A 25,812-nucleotide genomic window follows, 5' to 3' on the forward strand; every position below is an offset into this window, starting at 1 on the left:
GGCATTATGCGAGAACAGAACAAAATGGGAGCTTCTCTCATTTTAAATAATTTTGTTAACTTATAATAACTCAAAATTCAAATATAACACATGATGAAAATAGTTTTAATTTAATTTGTTATTTAAAAAACTGAGGTAAAAAGCTTAAACTTTTTAATTATTTTATTCACGTCAAAGAATTCAAGGTCGTTGGATGGCCAGTAATATCTAAATCTCTAACTTATGTTTTTCAGCAAGTCATTTTTCTTTTTTTTGCCGCTTCTTTTAGCAAACTTATTTGAAAATATATATACTCTATCTTTTTTTTGCTAGTTCTTCATATACATCACAGTTCTGCTGCCCCTTTATTTTTGAAGGAATTGATTTCTTCTTATAAACCTTTTTCTCTTTCCAGTATTAGCAAAACCTAAAAAATTACATGTTTAATATTATTGATTTTGAAATATAGAAAAAAATTATCTTTTGATGTATCAGCAGAGTTGACAGGTTCTTTTTCTCCAGTAACTATGTGCAAGTTTTCCTTACTATATGCATCACACTCTGCATCTAGAAATAAAAAAAAAAAAATGCTTTAACAAATCGCTTACCGACAACATTTAAAACTTTCAATGCTTTGCTCATGGGCTGCCTAATCTGTTGTGGGGTCCATGATTTCTAACTACAGCCTGTCTGTAAATACAATACATAACATTACGAACAAACCAGAAGTAGTGGTAATAAATACCAGTTCTATTGTGTTTACATTAGCGTCATCAATCTCACAATCTCTAAATTATTTATCAATGTGAATATTGATAATTTCAAGAGTTTCCTCAGGAATATTATTTCCCTCTTGAACAGTAATTTCTGTATCTGTAAAAAAATATGTACATCTAATATTTGTATCTATAGGATAAAAAATAATGAAACATATTTTGCATACCAAAATCAGAATCAAACTGCGATATTGTCCCTGTTGCCCCAACGTCAATTATAGCTAATATGCGATTACTAGCACTGCTAAGCCCTAAATCTCTTTTTGGCCCACCATCTGTTTTGTATAATTTGTTGCTTATAATCGGCATATTCCTTTTTTATCGATTTCTTTAAGGAGCCCCTTTGATTCTTAACATTTTGGCAGTTCTATCTGTCCTACACATAGAATTAAATTAAATTTCTATTTTTTGCCACTCTGCCTCTTTCCCGCTGTTTGCTACGGCATCCGTTTTCTTGCATTCTAGAATGTAATAATAAATAAATCTGAATATTCAAAAACAAAATTTTATAAATTAATTACCTACAATTTCTTTAAATTTCTCCACTAAACTCACCAACACATCAATTTCATTTGAGGTAAAGTTGTTGCAACGTTATTTTCCATTTTAATTTAATAAAACAATGAGCACAAAATGATATTAAGAAAATAAAGACAAACAATTATAAAGGTAAGTTATATTTTAGGTAAATATTATGCCCCTGTCAATGTGTCAATGTTAGGAAAATTAGCGACTCTGTCATTCATTAGAACTACAAGGCTATTAGTCTCGATATGTATACTGTCCTTGCTCGAACATTGTAGAACGCGCAATCAATTATACTTCGAATAATTCTAGGTATAAGTTAAACCAGGAATAACTATACTGTATTTTATACCTACATTGTAGAACTGGCCCTAAATGTTCTATATTTCTATAAAGTATAGCTACTTAATTGACTTTCAAAATAACTTGGAAACCCGCACTGTTTCTCTAAATAAATTTAGTAATTCTCAATACTCAGTCAAAGATTCGGACATTTTAGTCCTCAAAATTGTGTAAAAACACATTTTAAAAAGTAACTACGGCTGAAATTTACTTGTGTTTTTTTATTTGCAGTTACTATTAGAGCATTTAGAATGTCTTGTATCGAGACACGAGAGATCTTTAAGAATGACTGTTGTAAAACGTCAAGCAGCAGCTCAATCTGGCGTTTCGAGCGAAGTGGAGGTCCTCAAGGCTCTCAAGAGTCTGTTCGAACATCACAAAGCTTTAGACGAAAAGGTAAACATAAAATTACTTAGTTCTAGTGATTTCCAGAACTAATATTATTTTTTAAAATTTTCAGGTGCGTGAAAGACTGAGGGTAGCTTTAGAAAGAAATTCCAGCTTAGAAGAAGAATTAGCAGCAACCAAAGAAGAAGTAAGTTGTTTAATTATTTTCGTATAATGTCTGCATTCTTATATCTTACACTAGATCCATTCTACTCGTGTTTCCCATTACAACTATTTTTCCATAGTTTAGAGATTTCCGGAGGCCGCTTCTCTAGCGGTAGCTAATTAGTGTGTGTAGGGACCTGTAGTGGTTTTCGTTTTGATTTCCACAAAAACAGAAAATCAAAGTATTACAGATCGTCTCTCAGAAGGTCATTTACAGTGGGAAATCACCAAGTGATAATTTGCAATTTGTCTAGCACAGCTCCTCTAGATTTAATTGTACTTGTGTACACTTAATGATGCGCCTAGATTGTATAAAGAATCTCTTTCTTTTCTCTCTCTCTCTCTTTCTCTCTCTCGCTCTCTCTCAGGTTACCTTTTCTGTTTTTTAAAGACCTGACGGGTCCTGCTTGAAATATTGCCTTTGTATGTCCGTCTGTATAACTGTCTGTGTGATAATCCTTGAAAGAAACGTCATCGAGCCTTGAAACTTATTACCTTTAGTTTATACTCTTTCTCAATCCAAGAAAGAACCATATTGAATTTGGAATCAGTAGGTAAAAGTTCACCAACGTTGCAGATAATTGCAAATAGAGAGGTCACCTCTTTCTTGTCGGTTCCCCACTAGTGAGGATCGTGATTTCTTCCAATATTTCTAACAATTTTTCTCCATTGGTCTCTATCTTCAGCTACTCTGGGAGCTTCGCAGAATGAGTTTCCAGCTGAATTCTTAATTTGGTGGGACCATCTAGTTGGTGATCGTCCTCTTGATCTTCTCCCCGGAAAGTTTCTAGAAACAATTAATCTCTCCAAACTATCGTCACCTCTGCGAAACACGTGACCGAAAAATTGCAAAATACGTTACAGACATATCGTGGATAGTCTTTTTTTAATATCGAGTTGGTTTAGAATGGAAATGTTTGTCCTATGAGCCGTCCAAGGTATGCGCAGCATCCTTCTTCAGCACCACATGTCAAAGGCATCAATTTTTTGACGCTCGCGTCCGCGAAGAGTCCAAGTCTCTGCCCCTAGAAATATTGAGAATAGAAGGGCATTCACCAGGCTCATCTTGATATTTTGAGAGATAGATCTGTCTTTACAAACTTTAGTTAGGCGACTCATCCCATTTTTTACCATACCAATACGTCTCCGAACTTCTGCTTCACAGTTACCATCGTTAGTTATACTAGACCCGAGATAGACAAAACTGTCCACTATCTGGTATTCATGTAACATGTTATTCAGTATAGTGTGGAATCTGTCGACCACCATTATTGTTGTCTTAGTTTTATTGATTTTTAGACCAACTTTATTGCTTTTGTACTCAACTCTTCGCAGGAGATGAAACATTTCTTGCTCATTTGATGCTATAAGTGTAGTGTCATCAGCAAATCTTAAATTGGACATTTTCCTACCAGCCACTGTTACTCCACCGGCCCATACATCTAAAACCATCCTCATGACATGTTCACCATAAATGTTGAGTAAGTCAGGTGACAACACGAATCCTTGTCTAACACCTCTCTGGGTCTTGAATTGGTTTGAGAACTTCTGATTTAGCCGTACTGTTTCTATCTTGGACTGGTACAGATTTTTAATAAGTGTCACCAGATGCATTGGTGTGCCCATTTCTATTAAAATGGACCACAGATTTATCCAGCTTACACAATCAAATGCCTTTTGGTAGTCAACGAAGCATATAATCATAGGTACTTGAAATTCTCTAGACTTCTCAATGAGTTGTCCCAGGTTCAGGATTTGTTCCCGTGCATCTTTACCCTTTACAAACCCCGATGATCCTGAGGTATTTGGTAATGAAGATAGGTTTTTAATCTCTTTTTGATGATATGCAACCAGATTTTACTAGCATGTGTAGTGACAGTGTGCGGTAGTTTTCACATCTGGTAGTAGTTCCTTTTTTGTGTAGCGGGATATAACGGATTATATACCATATGGATGGTATGTAATCCTCTATTAGAGAGGGCATAGAGTTCTGAAATTTGATATATAGTTCCTTCAGGTCATAAATACACAGACGATTTCCTTACGTTCAAGACTTCTCTCGGATACTTTGATACTCCATTGCATCGGTTTATTCAGAAATGCGATGATTATGTTATTACTATAAGATATTTAGTTCCTTATTACATATATGGTCATTATCTTTCAGCTACAACAATATAAGCAAGCTAATGTACCTGCCACTGTTGAAATACCCAAAGAAAATGGACAAGTCGATGTTGGGGACCAAGTTATATCTACTAATAATAAAGTAGGTATATTTTTGATATTTTTGTGTTACCTTTATTACTAATATTTGCGTAAATTAATAAAAAAACTAATTTATAGCCATCTTCGAAGCCACGTCTTGCCAATGGGGGAATGGAGCCTGATAGTGAAACTGCAGCTAGAATTACCGACTTGCAGATGGCACTGGAACAACAGGTAAGTAAATATTGTGAAGAAAAATATATAAATAAAACAATGTATCTAATGCTCCCTTTTAAAAATGAATTAACGTATATCGTGGTAGCTAAAATAGACAAACATTAGAAAGTTAGTAACAAACATTCAATAGAGCCATCGAAAAAACCTAATCAGAGTAGTCTACGAAATAAAAAAAAAACGCGGTTTGGGATTTTCGCCACTTCCACACACTCATATATAGATTTCTCTCTCTCTCCAATGGCGCTACAGCCGAAATCAAGCCTTGGCCTCCTCCAAACTATGCCTCCAACCTGCCGGTCCCGCGCCGATCTTCTCCAGGTTCTCACGTCTAGCAAATTTTGCGCGTCCGCTGCCACTTCATCCTCCCACCTTTTCCGTTGCTTTCCTTTTGGTATTGCGCCCTGCATTTTACTATCTAGGGCTCTTTTTGACAATCTTTCGGTCTCTATTTTAACTAGATAACTAGCCCATCGAAGTCTTTGAAGTTTAACGAATTCTAAGATCGGTGCCTCTTTGAACAGTTGGTCGAGTTCATGGTTGTACATGGATCTTCATACTCCGTTTTCTTTAATAGGCCCAAATATCTTCCAAAGGACTTTTCTTTCGAAGACTTCCAGCTTTCGTTTTGTGACTTCTGTCATCACCCATGTCTCGCATCCATAACATATTATTGGTCTGATAATAGTTTTGTAGATCCTGATTTTCAATCCCAAGTGTGTGTTTTTGGAGCGGAACACATGCGCTTTGTTTCTCTTTAATATTCTTCGTTGAATTTCCATCCGTTTTTAATGCAACTCCCAGATATGTGAAACTTTCTACAGTTTTAATCTTCTTCTTATAGCGCCGTGCACCTATAGTGCGTTGGCGAATTATCTTAAAGCCAGACGTCTGTCTTTTGCGGCATGCAAAAGATCGCCAGTGATATTTATGCCTGTCCAGTTCTTTATGTTCCGTAGCCACGACATTTGTTTGCGACCTACTCCTCTCTTGCCTTCATACTTTCCCTGGATGATTAGTTGAGGGATTGCGTATTTTTTTCCTCTCAGAATATGGCCGATGTATCCAATTTTTCGTACCTTGATCAAATTGAGTAGTTCTCTCTCATTATTTGCCTTTCTTAACACTTCCTCGTTTCTCACTCTATCTGTCCATGGTATGCGAAACATTCTTCGCAACGTCCACATTTCGAAGGCCTTTAACTTATTAATGGAAGGTACTCTTAACGTCCATGTTTCCATGCCGTATAACAATATAGACCATCCTGTAGCAGAGATTGAAGGAAATATTGCGGTTACATAGTAGCGGTTTAAATTTGATAAAAGCTTGTCTTGCTTGTTCGGTACGGCATTTTATTTCTTGTTGAGGATCCCATTGGTCATTCATCATCATTCCCAAGTATTTTCACTTGATCGAATGGAGCATTCTGATTGGAGTTTTAATATCGCCCTCTAATTCAATTGAGCGTCTGTTTTTCCCCTAGCTTTTGCCTGTGTTTCTCCTAGCTCTTGCCTGTGTTAGCTTTGTTGTCTTTTGAATATTTATTTCTAGGTATATAGATAACCTTATTATAAAACTTGTTTGTTTACAATTTTTTAATAAAAAAAATTCAATAATAAAAATACAAAATCGACCTTACAAGTGATCAAAATGACGGGATATTTTAAAACATCTTCTCATCGCCGAGTCTACTTCAAAGGCTTACCTGCTAAAACAGATCCTCCTCTGTTATCTAGTGCATCGGACGCAGAATGGGCGCTGTAAGACCAAGCAACACTTACCGAGGACTACCTTCACTTATCCACTGGACTATCTCCATAGGGATAGTCTCAGATAGGGACAAGGAGGCTCCCTTTTCATTGTTTCTCTGTTTTTGGTCCCAAAAACTGAGTGGAACCCCGTTCCAGATAGAGCTGGAAAGAGCCTTATCGCTCCTAGAACAGCATCACTCCCAGCTGGACATTTCCTCCTTCCTCACAGTCTGACTCACTTGTTCTCATCTTATCAAAACGTACTCCCTATACCTTCAACTTACAACATCTTTCTCTCTTACCCTTGCTATTAGTCCAGCTGCCTTTCTTCCTATTCTTTCTTTTTGATCCCTGCATTACTGCATTTGATCACTTTGGATGTAGCTGTGTACACTAGCCCAACCTGCCTTATTTTCAATCATTTTCTCAATCATTTGTCTCACTGTCACAAAATTCACAACTGTCTGTGTTTCCATTCTGCTCCTTTCTACTATCCATCTGTTGCACCCCAATATCGTATGTGTCATAGTGTCTGGGGGTCCTCAATGTAGGCATTCATCAGTGTCAGTCTTCCCGAACCTAGAGAGGTAGTCCCTAAAATACCTGTGTCCCGTCAGCACTTGCCTTAGGAAATAATCCAGTCGCCAGTGACTCTTATCCGCCCAATCTCTTTCGTTCAGGATCAGCATCCTTGTCTACTGTGTCACATCCTCCGTGTTGTTCCATTCTTCTTGCCATCTTTTAATTGACTTTTCCCTCTCTTGTCTTCTCTCGGTTATAGTAAGGTCTAGGTCTCTTTTCTCATATAGCTCTTTTCTTTTCAATGCCAACATATGCAGAGGAACACATCCAGTGATGTGTCCTGTATGATGATAAAAGCTGGAAGGAAGATTTAGATAGAAAACTTAATAAAAAGAAATTTAGGGTATAATCTTCGAAGACTGATATATAGGCGGCCACTTTAACTACAAATTTGTCAAACGTTAGAATCCAATCTTTTATAATCGTTAGAGTAATAACTCAATTTAGTAATACAGTCTTGAGTCCTATTGTACTTAAGCTGACCAATTTCTTTTTTTTAGATTGTAAAAAAATTTAGTCTTTTTAAATTTTTGTTATATTTTACATTACACGTATAGTAAATAAATTATACATTTTCAGACTGGAGAAATAAGTACCTGGCAACGTCGTGTGGCGGAAATGCAGAACCGAGTAGCGGAACTGGAAGAGAACTTGTCGAAGGCACAAAAAGATCTGTTGAAAGCACAAGACACCAATTCTAAATTACAAAGAGATCTTAGAGAAAACGTGGCGCAAAAGGAAGACCAGGAAGAGCGAATTGCCACACTAGAGAAGAGATACCTCAATGCTCAGAGGGAGTCCACCTCGTTACATGATCTTAACGAGAAGTTGGAGCAGGAGTTGCAGCATAAAGAAGCTCAAATAAAGGTAACTTTAAAAACATTTATATTATCAACAGAATACTCAATTATTTGATGAGTTCATTAAATATTTAATATGCTTTACAATAACAACTTCTATTAGAGTGTATATAAATATAGTCCAGAGATTCGTAAAAGGAACATAGGGCTTCCACAAATACCCCAATAAAATAAGCTTTTTTTCGTGACACTGATCCGGCCAGGCAAACGACAGTTGTTTTGAGTAGTATGGACCTCTATAACAAAAATCTGTATGTTCCCTACAGTCGATTTTTTTGGACTTAATTAGTTATTAACAAATTAAGGTCAAAAGGTAAATTTATAATAAAAAGAAACGCCGAAATCTATAAACAAGAACCAGAGATAGAGTTAACAGTTCCTTCCCCCTCCATCGCTCCCGCGAGTTTCACAGCCGGCCCATTTTGGGGACCACATTTTGAAGCTTTGTAAACGATTTCATTAAAAGGTAATCTTTTTCAAATTTTGCACAATAAAACTTTTAAGTATGTTAGTTCAAAATTATGTTAATAGGGTATCTTAATTATTATAAATTAATCTGCTATCTATTAAAAAAAAGGGACTTCGTCCCAAATTGTCCTAGAACAACTTTTTTTCTTTTAAAATTGTGAAAAATGCAGGCTGTCTAGATATGAAATAATACTGTTCTGAAGCTATTTTCTTGTGGCATTTTAAAGTAAATTGACCTTTTGAAATTTTGATCATATTTTAGGCACTACAAGACACAACATTCTATGTAATGTGAAGATTATAAGTTTATTTTTAAAAAAGTTATTAACATTCATAAAAAACCGACAACCGACCGAACTTTCCAAGCAAAAATAAGGATAGAAACATTTAAAAAACCTATTTTGAAGGTTTTTGTATTACTTATAAGTTTATTACTCTCAAATTTGTTTCAAATGCTTCACTTTTTGCTGATGGACGAAAAAAGCGAAATTAACATTAATTTGTTAATTACTAATTAAACCAAAAAAATCGACTGCAGGAAGCATATAGGTTTTTGTTACAGAGGTCCATACTACTCAAAACAACTGTCGTTTGCCTGGCCGGTTCAGTATCACAAACAGGGTTTTTTTTTGCTTATTTCCCTGTTCTAAAAGTGTCTCCATCTAACTCTATTTCTTGCTAGTGCCTTGAGTTCAAGCCAGCATTTTCCCATTTCTTTCCCTTTGTCATGTACTATCCTTTTCCAAGTCTTTTTAGGTCTGCTTACTTTCCATCGGTCGTGAGGATTCCAATCCGGCGCTGTTCTAGCAATGTAATCTGTGGGCCTACGGAGTGTGTAGCACAGCCACCTTCTATTGCTGCCTAAAGTCCGTTTAGAGTGAAGTGAATTGACATAAAATTTTAACATCCTATAAAATTATCATGTAGTCATCTAATACCAATTTAATATTGGTATTCGGAATATTTATTCCGAAAACGTTCTGTGATTTACCCTTTGAAAGGGTTCTTTTAAATAAATATCCCTTTTGTGTAAGGATTTTTTACTAAATTTTTTTCATTTACTTATAGTTTTAAATTGTAACATATCAACGATGGAGAATGTTTAAGGCACACAAAATGAACGAGCACACGTTGCTCAGAATCGGCAGAGATGTGGGCGTGGTTCTTTGGATCGTTCTTACTAGCACGTAACAAAATAAAAATTAAAAAGAAGAAAAAATATGGAGAGAGACTAGAGCTAAACCAGAACTCTGGGATAAAGAATGCACATCATAAATAATTTGCCAAAAAGGACAGAAAAGAGAAGTTATAAAAAATTTACCAGATTAAAAGGGACAGAAAACAAGTTAATACAAATTTGCCAAAAATGGACATTTTGACTTTTTTGTGAGGGACAAAGAAACCTCGAAATCAAAATAAATATATAAACAAATACAATAACTAATCACACTTACTTCATATGTTCGCCTAGCAAACATGTTAGACATGGATTTAATTGGAAATATTAATTTAGATCTTACAAACAGAAATGTCCATTACAAATTAATACCTGCTTACTTACATCTTTATTAAATGTTTAGTATAAAATTTCTCTCGATGAACACTACACTACACTGGGTACATTAGTAGAAAAATAAAAATAATGAGATATGTTTCCTTTTTCATATTGACCATCAAACGGAAATATTCAGATATTTAGTTATTTAATCTACTATTGCAGGATACAATAGGTAAAAACTTACTGTGATTTGTGGACTTGTTTGGATACACCCATTGCAATTAAAGATGCCCCATTCAGCACCAAAATAATTTTAATTTTGAATTACCTCGTACAATTTCGTTAATTGCATTCTGTCACTAATACTACTGCTCCAAAGATACTTTTGTTTTCCAAAAAATGCGCAAACATACTTAAATAATAAACAAAAGCACTTTTACCGGCTAAGAAGCTGGTAACGACGGTAATTCAACCTCTTTCTTCAAGATCTCGTTCATGATTGATCTCAATTCTCATGCATACAATTATTTTTCGCCTGTAAAAATCCCTAGGTCGCCAAGAGATTCAACGTTGAATCGTTTGATCAGCGTTATTTCTTCGATTCTCCGCCGATGTTAAAGAAAATTCCGATAGTAGTTTGTGTAATCAAATAAGTGAATGTTTATTCTAATCCAAAAGAACTAAAGTGTTCTTATTCAGAGAATTTTAAAACGCAGATTTAAACTTTATACAAGACGGGATTTGAAATACGTGAATTAAACTGAGAGATAAAAATAGATCTGTTTAACCGTTACAAAATGAATCCGATTGTAAATTAAATTGTAATAAAAAAATGTATGTCATATTTAAATCTTTTCAAAATAATTCTGACCTTAAAATAATACTAAATATATATTGTAGTTACACGAAGAAAAAATAGCAGCTATCCAAGAAAAACTGGAACTATCCGAACAAAAATTAGCTCAATATTCAAAATTACCAGAAATAGAGGAACAACTAAAGCAACGTATGGAGGCGTTGACACAGGTGAGACCACAGGTACGAGTATTTCAGCTTTCAATTATTAGCTATCTGTTTTTGACACTAGATCTCTTCTTCACACTGTTTACTTCCTATAACACACAACCTTTCTTTAAATGTTCAGGGTGATATCAAAAGGTGTATTTGTATTATATATGACAGTTTTCAGAACGTTATATTGCATGATAACTGTTAGATGCTCAAGCTTTTACATTATAATCTTAATACTTATATTACCTTTAAAACACGTATAAAACCACAAGCTCACAATGTTTCTATTATAACATAAGCTGTAAAGAAATAAATTATCTGGTAAATGTTGATGTGTTATGGTTTAAATGGTTACTTTAAGTTTAAATGGTTAACTTTACTTTAGTTAATTTTAGTTTATTTCTCAAAGGTTTTGATTTCTCACATTTATTTTGCTTTTATTGTGAACAAAATTTTAATATTAATTCAATTTTAAGTGTTGGCAAATCGAATATGAACCAGATTTTGCTTTAGAACATTTATTGATACTACAATACATACAATTTTGAATACACCTTATTTTTCTATGTAATCTCTTTTATTCACATATTTTGCCAACCGATCGGAAATTTTTTAATGCAATCATCAAAGATTGTTACCAATCTGTTACCAATTACGCACGAACGTTTCTATATCATAGTCACACGGAGACAGAAAGGAACTGTAGACCGGAAGTTCCAGTGTTTTCTAACGAACTTTATCCAATTTTTCTGGGGTGAAGCAGCTGTGCATGGCCGAGCATTGTGATGGAGAAGAATTGTACTTCAAATAGGCATGTATCGCCTTTTTATCGATAAGCCAATTTCATTTCATCAAGCAGTTGGTAGTAGTACTCAGCATTAACTGTACGCCGTTCATGGAGAAAATTAACGGGCAATATGCCTCTGCAAACCCAATCAATGGCTGCTAGAAATTTTGCAGCAGAATGACGGGTCTTTGGTTTTCCGCAGTTTCTGCTTTTCCGGGTTTTTGCTATTCTATGCTTGTCTGCTTAGATTCTGGAGTGTAATGATGCATCCACGCCTCATCACAGGTGACAATTTGTTCCAAGAAATCATCCCTCCCTGTTCCATATCGTGCCAAAAGTCTTTGACTGTCTTTTTGGTTGCTCAAATTATCTAAAATGATACATTGGCACTCCCATTCGATGTGTTGGGAATTTCTCATATTGTCAAGCGGCGGTTTCCTTCAACCATACAACGGATCGCAAGAATATTCGTGTCATTGATGCTTTTCTGCGGCCGGCGTGCACTGGTCTCGTTCTCCACTTACTCGCGGCCATCGGAAAATCTTCTATGCCAGTCGTAGACTTGGGTATAATGTAGTTTTACGTCCTCCCGCGGCAAAAATTTAATAATAATGCGTTGTTCAATACACGTCTGCACCTCTTGCTTCCACTCTGACGAGATGGAACTGATGTAGAAAGTCAGTGAAGAAAACGACACGCAGATCGGACTTCTTCAGTTGGTTTTATAAGGAAAGGGGAGCCAGGAAAAAGATGAATTTTCTGGGTTCAAAAGCTAAATTATTTCGTAGTCTAGTCAAGAGTGAGAATTGCTGTGATGGTTGTCAATCTCAAGGACCAAATATGCAACAAAAAAGAAGAAGAATTTCGTTACGTATACAAATATTTTTCACTTCCACTGTAAATTGACCTTGGAACGTGGAGCATTAGGTGAAAGTCTAGATCAAAAACTAGATATTTAATTAATAATAAACATAACTAAAAAGGTATTTCAATCAAAAAAAAAAAAAACTCTATCATATTTTTGCTATGTTTGCTCTCAAGAGTGACAGAAATGATTTTTAGATTTGTACTTGTTCTTTTGCTAGTGCGTGTTCTATCAATTTAATAGGTAGAGTTTTATTGAGTAAGATTTATGTGATTAAAAAATTCTAATGTAATTGGTTTAATTTATAATATTATGAAAATATTCAAAACGATTACAATTTTAAAATATTTATGGTCATATCAGATCATCATCAGTGAAACCTGAAAGTAAGTATTCGCACTTTAATTTAATGAACAAAAGGGGGGAAAATTTTTACTGTTAATGTAAAAAAAAACTATGTGCTATTTATTACTCACTTGAGCACTTATTAAAATTAAATTCCAAAACGGTATAAAAACCTTTGGTCTATATTTTAAATGTTATAAAAATTAAAAATAAAGCAACTTAAGTCGATGATTTGATATTGAACCAAAAGGCAACCACGTCTGGATCTAGCCAAAGTTACCAGCCAAAGTTAAATGATGTCAATAAAGGTTTTTATACCGTTTTGGAAGTGGATTTTTGCAAATGCTTAAGTAAGTAATGAATACTACATGTTTTTTATATTAACAGTCAAAATTTTACCATTTTTGTTCATTAAATTAAAAGCGGGATTACTTTCATTCAAGTTTCACTGATTATTGTTTGAGAGGACCGAAAACGTTTTAAAAATTGTAATTATTTTTGATATTTTAATAATTTTATTAATTTTATACATCATACCAATTATATTAGATATTTTGACTTTATTGTAAGTTTTTTTAAACTGTGGTATACAGCGAACCACTGAATTTTCCGTTTATAAGTAGTTATTTATGTGATTATTATTCGTCGAAAAAATAACATCTATAGTCCGTCTCACGTTATATATTCAGTACAGCCTCTTATGGACTGCGCATTATGGATTATGGATTATACTGTGCTGAACTTACTGTTACGTTGATGCCAATTCTATTTTGTGTCAAGGGTGGCAATCTTGTACCAATGCTTGGCTTATTTATATTAGTGATTCAGTTAACATAACTATACTGTTACATCGCCGTGTCGCTTTCTTGTTCTCATTATTTATTTCGTTATTTATTACATTTCATATTATTTTTCACAAATCGTTCTTGCCTGTAAGTATTTCTTCGGTTGTCGGTTTCATAAATCCCTCTATGTTATTTCTTCCACACCGTAATGTTTTTAAAGCCTTGTAAGATATTTATGTTATAAATAATCCAAATAGAACACGGCACAGCAACCCGGAAAATTGTATTTTGATTTTAAATTAAGTTACTGATTATTATGATTAAATTATCTCTTTTATAATTCAAAATTTCCTTTTCAATAATTCCTTAATTCTTTTTCCTCATTTAGTATTGTTCTGAAGCTTTTTTTTTGTTTCATTTTAAAATAATTACTATTTTAATGTTAATAGGCCACAAGTGATTCGGCTTTAAAAAGACAACCGCATGCCACGATGACAGTAAAATTTTCCTGTTAGTAATTCCATAGTAAATCATGAGAAAAAAACCATGAAAAAAACCTCATAATACTGTCCCGACATGGTAAGTATTTAGTCTTACATTTAGTTTACCCTTAATAAACACCAATTTCTGATTTTATACGTATGTTATTTAAAAAACATAAATTATGTATCCTCGATATGTTACTGAATACTAATAGTGGTATTTTCCTTTTATTAACTTCCTCTTTTAATATGGGTAACCAGATCCTACTGCATTCTGCTGAGGAATTTGCTGACACAATTGGTCTCATTTAGCATAATTAGAGCCGCTTCATTTATTTTTCTTTTTTTACTATCTGTCGCTTTTAGGATTATACTTGAATTATTCCATTGGACCCTACGTTCATTTTCCCATGCGCGTTTACATATTTGAGATCTATCAAATTCTATATTTTTAATAAAAGATTGATGCTCACTTTTTCTAACATTTAATGGCCTTGATGTTTCACCTAAATAAAACTGATCGCATTCACAAGGAATTTTATAAATATCTAACAAACATATAATAATTTTTGGATGGTTAAATCTCTAAGAACGGTACTGGATATGAGATTTAGGTGTATAGAAAACCAACACACACCAACAGATATTTAAATTACAAATCAAATCACAATATCAATTATCAGAAAAACTTAAGATAGGAAATAAATTCAACATTTCAACAACATTTAAAACAACAAACACATTGAGATCTATTTTATCTAAAACTAAACTTAACAATGAACAAGAAAAAACAAAGCATTGTATTTGTAAAATACTTTTGATATGGAATGATTTAAGTACAGTCCTAAAAGAGACATGTAGTAAAAAGAGAAAATATATAATTTATTTTTTTTTAAGTAACGTACATATAAAATCAGAAATTGGTGTTTATTAAGAGTAAACTAAATGTAAGACCAAATACTTACCATGTCGGGATAGTATTATGGGGTTTTTTCCTGGGTTTTCCTCATGATTTACTATGGAATAACTAACAGGAGAATTTTACTGTCATCATGGCATGTGGTTGTCTTTTTAAAGACGAAATACATGCTCTGATTTTTTCTGACGGATATTCTCAAGTTAAAGTTGATTTCATGTAATCGAATGAACTGTCTTACAATAAAGTCGTCCCAGGAACGCAACTCAGCAATATTGGTAATATTATTTTAAAGTCCTCTACTTTAAAATGTATAATGTATGTCTGAATTGTCAATATAAATGAGTCAGATATAATTAAATTATTAGAAGAGTTTTTCACCAAGTAACAAAAAAACAAAATTTGTGTAATTTATTAATGTTTGTATTTTGAGAACGATTTCCGAAGTGGAAATTAAAACGTTAATAATCTTATTTTAAACTTCAATTGTGGCTTATTCCCATTAAAATAATAATTTCCTCATTTAGAGATTTCTAAACGATTGAAACAGGTCTTACGTATGTATGTAATAATATATTTATGGAATTCCATTATATAATTAGAATCAAACATTGTTAATACAAATACAAAATAGTTTAAAAAACATTTTCTTAGATATTTAAAGAACACAATTTCATTTTACAAGTGACAAATTTGGATGAAAAAACATAAATCAGACAATATGAGGCAATCAGGCAATATGGTAATTGATCATGCCCACAATTTGTTGAATGAGTTCTTATAGAAAATATTACTTGTGTTCCACTAAAGATTTCAAATTGAGGGCACATTTCACGACATTATACACCACCATTCAATCTGTGACAAATCTAGAATTTTCTTCGCACACTCTCCAGCATCTCTAAGTCAGATTTATATATAGGACACCATATCCAGTGGTATTAGATAAATCCAATTAACTTTAAAGAAATAAAAGTTTATTAAAATTCACAAAATTTATTCTAGCTTGATACATTTAATGAGTTTACTGAGCCCGAATAAATTTAAAATGTAAAATTTGAATGGGATAACAAACAACATAACTTATAATTGCATTGTCACAGAACATAAACATAGACAGAAGTGGTTAGTAATAGTGGCATTAATTAACTATTGACAACACTTCTTTTTTTTTCCGTTTAAACTATACTGAATATAAAACGTGGGCGGACTATAGTAAATGTGTGTTTAGTCGTGTAATTTATCGTGCTAATATAGTTAACCTGAATGTATATTATTGTTTTCTTTGTTATTGTGCACAAACCCTTAGTTTTAGTGATAGATAGGTATATGTAGTTTGAATGTTTTAGTTTTAGCCCATTAAAATTGTACAGAACATTCACATTTTTGTATTACATTGAAAACGAGTAACACATCATTAATGTATCATAGATGTACACATTTTGAATCACCCTGTAATCTGTTGATTGTTAGAAATTATCGGTTACGGAGCTGTTGATGTTCAAAAGCAGATTGCTCTGCCGCTTTTGATGTGAATGGACGTCATCATAAACCGCAAGGGATAAACTGCCCATCAATAGTTTCGGATATTGTTGGACAGTGTTAAAAAAATTCATTTTCAAACATAAAATCTTTATTTGTAACTTAATTAACGTCGACACCTTCATTTCTCAGATAGATCTATTTTAGATTTTCCTCTCAGTTTCGATATTTGACACTAACTTTACTGTAGAAAGTATTCAACGTAACGTTGTTACTGAAATTACAGTTATTGATATATATTAGCGCCTTTTGAGCTTATAGAATAATATAATGATTCTAGGCCGAGCTAGTAATTCTCATCTCTCCAATCCTAACCCGTTCTGCATCATTTCTCCTCTGCTTGTATCGATTAACTTACTGAGATAACTACACTTTGCGATACATTAAAATTTTCACCTGTATCTACCTGCCTAGCCGCATCTTGAATCAAGCAATAGCCATCTTGGTTTACTTTCTTTTCAACATCCCTCTGCTCTAGAAAAACTTCAATAAAGTTTCTATATTCTCTAATCTCTTTATTGCGAATAAAAAAAAAATACTTACTGTTCACAAATGTTTTAATTGGATGTTAGCAATTTCTTAAACTGACAAGCAGTTTATTTGGTATAACGTAATTGAGAATATTAGTAATAATTGATTCCATGCCGTCATTTTTTGAGGTTATGTTGATTCTACTAACCGAATTATATATGCCACGTTCACAGTTATTCTAAAATCTTCCTATTTATATAGTTATTTTTTATAAATTCTAATTTATTGTCTTATAAAGTCGTTTTAAAAAGAGTTTTTGTACTTTTTAGGAAAAAATCTACCATTTACTTTTTGAAAATTTGTTCCTCTTTCCCTAAAACAATCTTGCACATAATCCCTTATTATTGAATGTAATAAAATATCCTAAGTAAACTCATAAATTTGGCAATTTCGTTTGTTTACTGCAAACTTCTCACGAAATATGAAGACGTTATGTCACTATTAACGTTACTAAAAAAAGTAAATAAAAATACAAGGTAAATAAGTTAAAAATTACTTTGAGAAAAGCGGTTTATGATGACCAATTTGCGTGATTGTTTTGTTTAAAAGGCCTTAGTATGAATTGGCTTTATGCTTGCTAAACTAAACCTTTAGGTGTATATATCATATCACAGTATGACCAAAAATAGTAGTGGTACATTTATTGTTAAAAAAAGAAAGATCAGACCCGGATGATCAGAAAGGTCAGTGCTTCACCCGTACCTTATGACTGAAAGTATTTGTAACAAAAAAAGAATGTTATATAACGTTATTTTTTTTAATATGGTATGAGAAGCTAAATACTTACAATGTGTCAAGAATCTGCTCTCTATTTTGGTTATACTATGGTATTATACTCCATCAGTGAGTTTTGTTTCATTTACATTATTATTTAATAACCATGGTCCTAATATAATATCTTACCGTGACAATATACATTATTATGGTCGGATATTTTCCTTTAGAGAATTAGAGATAATTATCTTTGCGTCATGGGAATGTCATTTAGATGCCCTTAAGAATGGCTCAGCTTGCCGCCGTCCCATATTTATTTTTTTTATTACAATTTTGAATTTATAGTGCCAGTCAAGCCAGATTAGTTTTGACTTTTGAATCTTTTAACAACTATAATCCCCGTTTAATGATAACCGTCAAGGGTCTCGATACGTGCCAATTCTTGTCGCAAGGTCTCTACTTGGAAAAGAGGGTGAGACTCTAAATTTTTGCAGAAGCTTAGAGAATGAAAATAAGAAAAAAATTAATTATATTAATAATTCATTTTAATAATCTATAATTAGTCGTTTCACCAAACTTTGTCTGTAATGCTTTTCCACGTTTCTGCTCCATCGTGCTCTGTTGCCGAAACAATGAATTTTGCGTTCCATTTTTTCGGATATTTATTTCCTTTAAGTTATGACTTGACCAATTCTATTCGATTAAATAAGCAGTGATATGGTTGGAAGTCAAACAACTCTTAAATCGTTCAAACCAAAGATGATACCTCAAACAACAGAAAATAACAGAACTCATGAAACACCAGAAATATCATCAAACGAATTAACGCAAATAACAGAAAGTGAAGTGGAAGAAGCTCTATCGAAACTGAAAAATAGAAAGGCTTCGGGGAAATATCAAATAAAAGTGACAGACCACGACAGTTAACAATCATGATTAATAGTCATAAGATTAGGATGAATAATGGAAAACCAGTATTATGATCCCACTTTTTAAAAAAGACGAAAAAAAAAAGACACCAGCAATTATAGAAGAATAAACCTGTTAAGCTCCATTTTGAAACTCATAACAAAAGTACTAATGAGTAAGTTATCAAAAACAGTTAATATATCAGATGAGCAACAAGGATTTAGAAGCGGAAGAGCTTGATAAGGTCTTTATAATCTGTCAAATAGATGAGAAATCTATAGAATACAATACAAAAACCAGCCTACTTATGTGGATACGTGGGTAAAAACCAGCCTTTATTCCTCCATCTAATGTGCTTTGTTTATCTAGAAAAGGCATTTGACAGAGAGCGATTATCAGACGCTATACTTCTACTATATAATAGACAAGGACCATTGGATATCAGAAAACTAATGGAAGGTTCAGTTGGGCACAACATAACCCATCGAAATAACCGGAATCCAACAGAGAGACTTATTAAGTCCGATAATATTTAATCTCGTATTGGATGAGGTGATAAAACAAGTAAACAATGAAAACAGCATATTCTTCTTCTTTTTTTATGTATACGTTATTCTGTCTGTTTTTCAATGTACCTCCAGTAAGTTGTCCTTCCATCGTTTTCGTGGTCTTTATACTGATCGTCTTCCTATTGGGGATCTCTTGCCGTCTTTACTACTTTATTTGTTGTCATTCGGCTTATATGATCGTTCCATTCTATTCTCCTATTTCTTATCCAGTCCTTGATATTCTCCACTTGCATATATCTCGTATATTTGTACTTCTAGGTCTGTCCCATAGTGTTTTACCATCAGTTTATCTAAGTGTTTTCATCTCTGCTGTTGCTAACATCCTTTGAAAACAGGATATCAAATGGGAAATAAGGAAATAAAAATAATATTTTATGTAGATGGCTCAGTCCGGATGGCTAAAAATGAAGACCATTTACAGAAAATGCATTTCAACATGAAGGCTAAACAGTTCAATATAAAGTATCGCTACAAAAAGCAAAAAGTCTTCTTCTTCACGTGCCATATCAGACTTGGGGATCACTTTCCTCTCAATATATGTCCCAGATAAGACATTTTTCGGTGTTTAACAGCCTTTGTTGATCAAGCAGAATTTGGAGATCTTATAGACAAACATATAAGTCTAGTAATATCAAAGGACCAATAAGATACAAACTGTAGATCGAAAACAAAATTATAGAGCAAGTAATGACATAAATACCTTGGAATCAATTTATCAAGTTACAAAAATATCGAGGAAAAAGTAAGGCAATAAGTGGCAAAGCAAGTAACAGCAGGATGCCTTAATGTACAATATCCTCGCGCATATATAAATCTGTAGTTAGATCTTTCACGACATATGCCGCTGAAACGAGACCAGAAACTAGTAGAACAAGAAAATAATTGAAAACTGAATCCTAAAAAGAATAACAGGAAAGATAATGATAGATAGATCAATAAGTAACATCAAAAACACGTGAAAGATAGACAACATAAATTAAGGGATGCAATTTCGTAAGGAAGCATGGAAAGTCAGATTAGGAGAATGACAGAAAGTAGAATAGTTAAAATAACGTGAGAAAAGTCACCAATTGGAAGAACAAGGAATAGAAGAGGCAATTTTGAAAAAAAAACACAGACAATATACCTAATTTTTCTGGTTTGCGCAGAATGATAACCTGCGTTATTTAGTACAATAAATTGCACTACTAGGAAGAATGTTTAGAAGTAATTTATTTTTAGTTTCGGCCGATATTATTTTTAGTTTAACGAAGTAGAGCTTTAATCAGAGGGTTATAGTGAAAGACCATATTATTTTTAGTTGAATGAAGAAGGGCAGAAATGTAGGTTACTAAGGGGGTTAATAGTAAAAATAAAAAAAATAATTTCTTATTTGCTTTTGGGACGTTTTATTACGCAGCCTTGGCCAAAAACAGTAATTTAAAGACTCAATTTCATTTACGCTCCTTACAAGCGCAGACTTTGCGGCATTAATCGGCACGTGCCAAGATGCTTGACCATTAGCATTTAAGAGGGGTTATAGCTGTAAAAAGATTTAAAAGTCAAAGCCAAAACATTCTATGTCTTGGTTTGCTTTTTACCATATGTTTTAAACAAAAGTATCCACTAACAATTGTCTTTGTAACTTACAAAGTTTTAACTTACAGTTAACTATTTCGGTCATCCGTTTTTGTTTTATTTTATTTATTATATTCAAATTTATTTTTCTAATTTATTCCTAATTTCCTTAGATTTCGTTTATTTGTTAACGTTTTATTTGATTTTTTTACTATTATTCGTATAAAAATAGTTGACGTCCAAATTATCTTACAACTATATATCACGTTTAATTATCATTTTCAATTTAGATTTTCTACTAATTCAATTAAATTTCCGCATTACTTTTCATGTAACCTTTGTATACGTATACTGGGGTAAGTCTTCACTAGTATTTTCAAAATTCATTATTCTTTTTTTGTACATACTTCCATCGTTTTTTATTCTATATTTGTTTTGAAGGCCACATTTTTATAATTTATATCCTACTAGCCGCTAAACATTAAATTTTTATTTAAATTAAATTTATTTAATCATGGTTTTGTAATTTTCGCGTTCTCTTCAGCATTCTCTTGTAACACAATTGGCGCCCAACGTGGGGCTACTAGTTAAATAGCTTCGTTGAGCTTTCTTAGATGTAGGATCGTTCTTGTCTTAATATAAAATGTAAAATGAGGAAATAAACACCACAATACTTACCTAAGCTTTACAAAAGTTTAAAATAACAAAATAAATCCTAATTCTACACAAGTGATAACTAAATATTGGTTCTTCTTGGTGGTGGTTACTTATCTTCACTTATATGTTATTGAGGAGAGCTGATTGCTGGTCATCGTATTTAAAATGGATTTAATCCTGTATTCTTACTATATAAAATTGTTGTTTAATTGCATTGCTACTGCGTTCTTATATGTCAAATTAAATTGCTTCTAATCTTAAATTGCTAAATCAAACTGATGTTAAATGGATTTCTTACCAAATTCTCACATTTCCAACGATATAAGAAAGTCCTGTTCTTGACCTTGCAAAGAAATGCAAAAAGACATATAAATTCCAACAAATAGAAAAATAGAGGCATGGCTCTTTGATAAGCTGTCAACAATTCCACCAAGAATCGATACAATTAACTGCTTGTATGATGGTTATACCAAAAGTAAAGAAGGAAATGAATGTAATTAATGTATTAATATTAAAATATAAATTTATTTTAGAGGGTAAATATCAAACCAACGGAAAGTTAACAAGTAAACGAAATTTACAAAAATTTATTATAAATAAAATAATTATTTGAAGATAAATAAAAATGTAATATTTATAACGTTACACGGTTTTATCTGGTCTTTTATGTTAATGATCTTTGTTTAGCGCTTTCGTATTAACATACCAGGCTTTATAGTGTGTGATATTAGTGTATCATTTGTAGATTTCTCACGTACAATACGTAACAAGAACGTTACCTTATGGTATATTAGATTTAAATAGGAAATTTTTTCACTGAGTCCGTATAAACTCTTAAAAGTAAAACTTCCAAAAAAAAGTCAGAATCATATTGGATATCATAAAAATGTATATTTTATCTAAATTTCAAATAATCCAGTTAAGCTTACATGTTTGCAGCACTTACTACAACATAAGAATATAAGCTAACAGGAATATATATATATATATATATATATATATATATATATATATATATATATATATATATATATATATATATAAGGGTTACATGGATATTTTTTTGACGTTACAAAGAGATTAAAAACAAAATAAATAATTCTACTACAACATAACACTTACTACAACATAAGAATATAAGCTAACAGGAATATATATATATATATATATATAAGGGTTACATGGATATTTTTTTGACGTTACAAAGAGATTCAAAACAAAATAAATAATTCTAATTTATGGTTAAATACTATACAGGACAAAAATAAACAAAAAAATTAATTAATTTGTTAACTTTCAACATCATTGACTATAACTGTGATCTCACTAAAGTGAGATTCATTGTAGTACCTCAAATGGTATCATAAATGCTTATTATCCACAAGTAGAAATAACATTCCGAGCTGCAGCTAGTCAGTAAAGTTTTTGGATGACATTTTAGATTTTGACAAACATTCGGACTAGCACTAACTGTAATTGGATGCATTAGAATCTGATCATTCGATGTCATTCTTTACATATAAAGCCAAAAGTTTGCGAGTCTTAATATATATTTAAAACTTACATTTTGGTACGCAATGACCGCACTGTCGTGCCTGACAATATTTCGTTCCAATTCGCAGAAAAGCACTCAGAAAATAATGACTCTTCTTAGTTCACAATAAAATATAATAAGAACGAGCACATGCGATCCTGGTCGCGAACTCTGTCTATGTAAGAATCTTGAGTATACTATGGTCAAACGTGTGTTGGCGGAGAGCTTTTATATTGCAGATCTACCGAAGTACCGAGAACTTCTTAGTGGAAAATGTAAAATAAGGTTCCGGTAGGATCTAGAAGATATTCCTATTATTTGTTTAAGCACTAGTTTAATTTAACCTGTCTTAAACTATACAGCATGATTTTTTACTTTTTTTGCAAAGTCATAACATAATAAAGTCATTTACTTAAATAAAGATATTATGGAAACTAATAAAAGAGCAAAAAATAATACCCTAACTCAAGTTTTCGAAAATTTTCACAAAAAAAAAGCTTACAAAATAATGAAAACAGTATAGAGCATGCTTTTCCGAAGGCAAAACGGAAGTATGATCAGATACACCAATTGCTGTACTACAAAAGAAGTAGAAAACTGTATTGCTTCCAGTATTAATACTTTTCTTAAATTGAATTGGCAACCTCGCTGAAAACGATCTACATTTATTAATATTGAGTATTTTAAACGAACGGGCTGTTATATAGTTATGATACTATCGCTGTTGCTTTTTAATTCTAGTAGTTAAGGTGGTCATCAACTACAATAAACTCACACATACTCATTAAAAAACTTCCTATATTAATTATATGAAAGCAAATATTGCCTAAATGTAACGAAACGAGCAATCTAAGAGTTTTACTCATAGATTATTTAACAGAACTGTTAATATTTTTAAACCATTTAATTGAGTATAAACCTTGAATATCCAGATAAATAGATTCACTGAAAGTCGTAACTAAGATAGCAGTCATGAAGCTAATATCGAAATGGAAGACGAAAATAACAGATCTAATAAATATTACTTACATAGTTTCTTATTTTCACAATACTTATGTTATTCTCCATATATGAATCATTGTCCGTTTGTGTTGATCAATTTGGACCCCTTACACGAAACAATTTCCGAGGGAGCTATTTGTGATTTCTGTAGCTGTAAGTTTGTATAAGTCACCATTTCCTGTATCGCCGCCATCTTGTCTTTTTAAATGGCGACGTAGGTTGAGAAAACATCATCATAATGAATAAATAATTAAATCATTGAAGGGCATTTATTCCAAATATCATTTGGTTAATACACAAGACATAAAACTGAACAATTGAACAAAATTACAATCTCCTCTTTTCAATGAATGCTCAAAATACTGTCTAATTGTGTGTTGACAATGATATCTATCGTGGAAGCTATGGATAGAATTTTTTATCGTTTCTATAGTAATTCCATGCCTTTCACGACGATTGCGATCGTAGTTGCCCAGACATAAACTGGACATTAACATTTTCTGGATGTTGTGTACGGATATCCTCCATCCAGTGCAGATTAGATTCTGACCAGTGTTCACATTATCATTTAAACATAATCTGGCTTGATCACTGAATACAATAAATTCTAATAAATTATTTTCTATTTTTAATGCAGAACAGTGTCATTTCGTATGATGTCATGTGCTTCTAGCTCTGTCTAAGACTAGATAGTCTTACCATCAATTTTTCTTAGAGTTTTCATCTCTGCTGTTTCTAACATTCTTTTTGTCCCCTCTGTGTCAGGTCGTGTGTCTGCCGCATATGTCATTATTGGTCTGATGACTGTTTTGTAAATTCTGCTTTTAATTTTTTTCCCGATATTTTTATTTCTCAATATTGTTTCATTCAGGACACCTGCGGCTCTGTTTACTCTATTCACTTGATCTTCCGACCTTTCCGTAGCTAGATATTGTGATGCCTAGATATTTAAATTCCATCACTTGTTCTATTATCTGACCTTCCAGTTCCAATTTACATGTTAGTAAATTTGCTGTTGTAACCATACATTTTGTTTTTTCGGGGAAATTAACATGTCAAAATTTCTGGCGGTTATATTAAATTGGTGCAGCATACGTTTGTAAATCCTCTTCACTTGTATTGTAAAAAGGCTTTCTTCTTTTCCCCCACATTTTGTCTTCACTTCCTGTCTATGAGGAAACAATGAAAGACAATGGGGGTTTCTTTTTTGATATGTTAGTGTTCGTTACTTTCCTCTTTCCAAGTGATTCTGTTGCTGTAATAAATATTTATTTTTGAGTTTTTCTCAGCTTTCCTCGATGCTATCGTTTTTTAATATTTCATTCCCAACAATCTTCTCTGATATTCTTTTTCTGTATAAGTATTCTGTGGATTTCGTATTTAGTCCGTCGACACTGACTTTTGTTTATGTTGGCCCGCTCTCTTGGGTGTGAAGTATTTCATGATGATTCTTATTTTACATAATACTAGGCTATGATTGCTACCTACATCTGCTGAGTTAAGGCATCTTACGTCGATTATTTTTGATGGATGTATATCTCTGTTGGTTATAACATAATTATAAGTCGATAATATTGAAGTCGATAAGACTTCAATAACTGGACTCGAGTTATCCAGAGCCCTAAGAATTGCATAAGTTTCCACAGGATTGAGGGCTTTCTGGTAATCTACAAAATTCAAGCTTATGTAGAAGTACTTTGTATTTTGTACTTTTCTCAATTAGAGTGCGTATTTATTGAAAGTTATCTGTTGTACATAATCCTTTTCGAAATATGATAGTATATTATTTTAATATTCTCGGGGTTCTTTTTTGGTTCTTCGTGAGTCTCTT

At 32.6% G+C, this 25,812-nt stretch overlaps 1 protein-coding gene across 4 annotated transcripts in view; it reads left to right on the forward strand.

Annotated features, from left to right (window-relative positions):
- Positions 1-25,812, forward strand: part of Liprin-alpha (PTPRF interacting protein alpha) — a 134,270-nt gene that overhangs the window by 66,021 nt on the left and 42,437 nt on the right. For 3 of the 4 annotated variants that reach the window (XM_072537468.1, XM_072537469.1, XM_072537471.1), the window contains exons 3-8: positions 1,854-2,018; positions 2,083-2,157; positions 4,342-4,443; positions 4,521-4,616; positions 7,529-7,816; positions 10,676-10,813. In XM_072537468.1, the coding sequence (XP_072393569.1) occupies positions 1,854-2,018; positions 2,083-2,157; positions 4,342-4,443; positions 4,521-4,616; positions 7,529-7,816; positions 10,676-10,813 (864 nt within the window). The remainder of the gene's footprint in view (positions 1-1,853; positions 2,019-2,082; positions 2,158-4,341; positions 4,444-4,520; positions 4,617-7,528; positions 7,817-10,675; positions 10,814-25,812) is intronic. The other variant, XM_072537470.1, reaches the window with a different exon arrangement.

Source organism: Diabrotica undecimpunctata, chromosome 7 (genome assembly GCF_040954645.1).
Source record: "Diabrotica undecimpunctata isolate CICGRU chromosome 7, icDiaUnde3, whole genome shotgun sequence".
NCBI classification, from domain to species: Eukaryota; Metazoa; Arthropoda; class Insecta; order Coleoptera; family Chrysomelidae; genus Diabrotica; species Diabrotica undecimpunctata.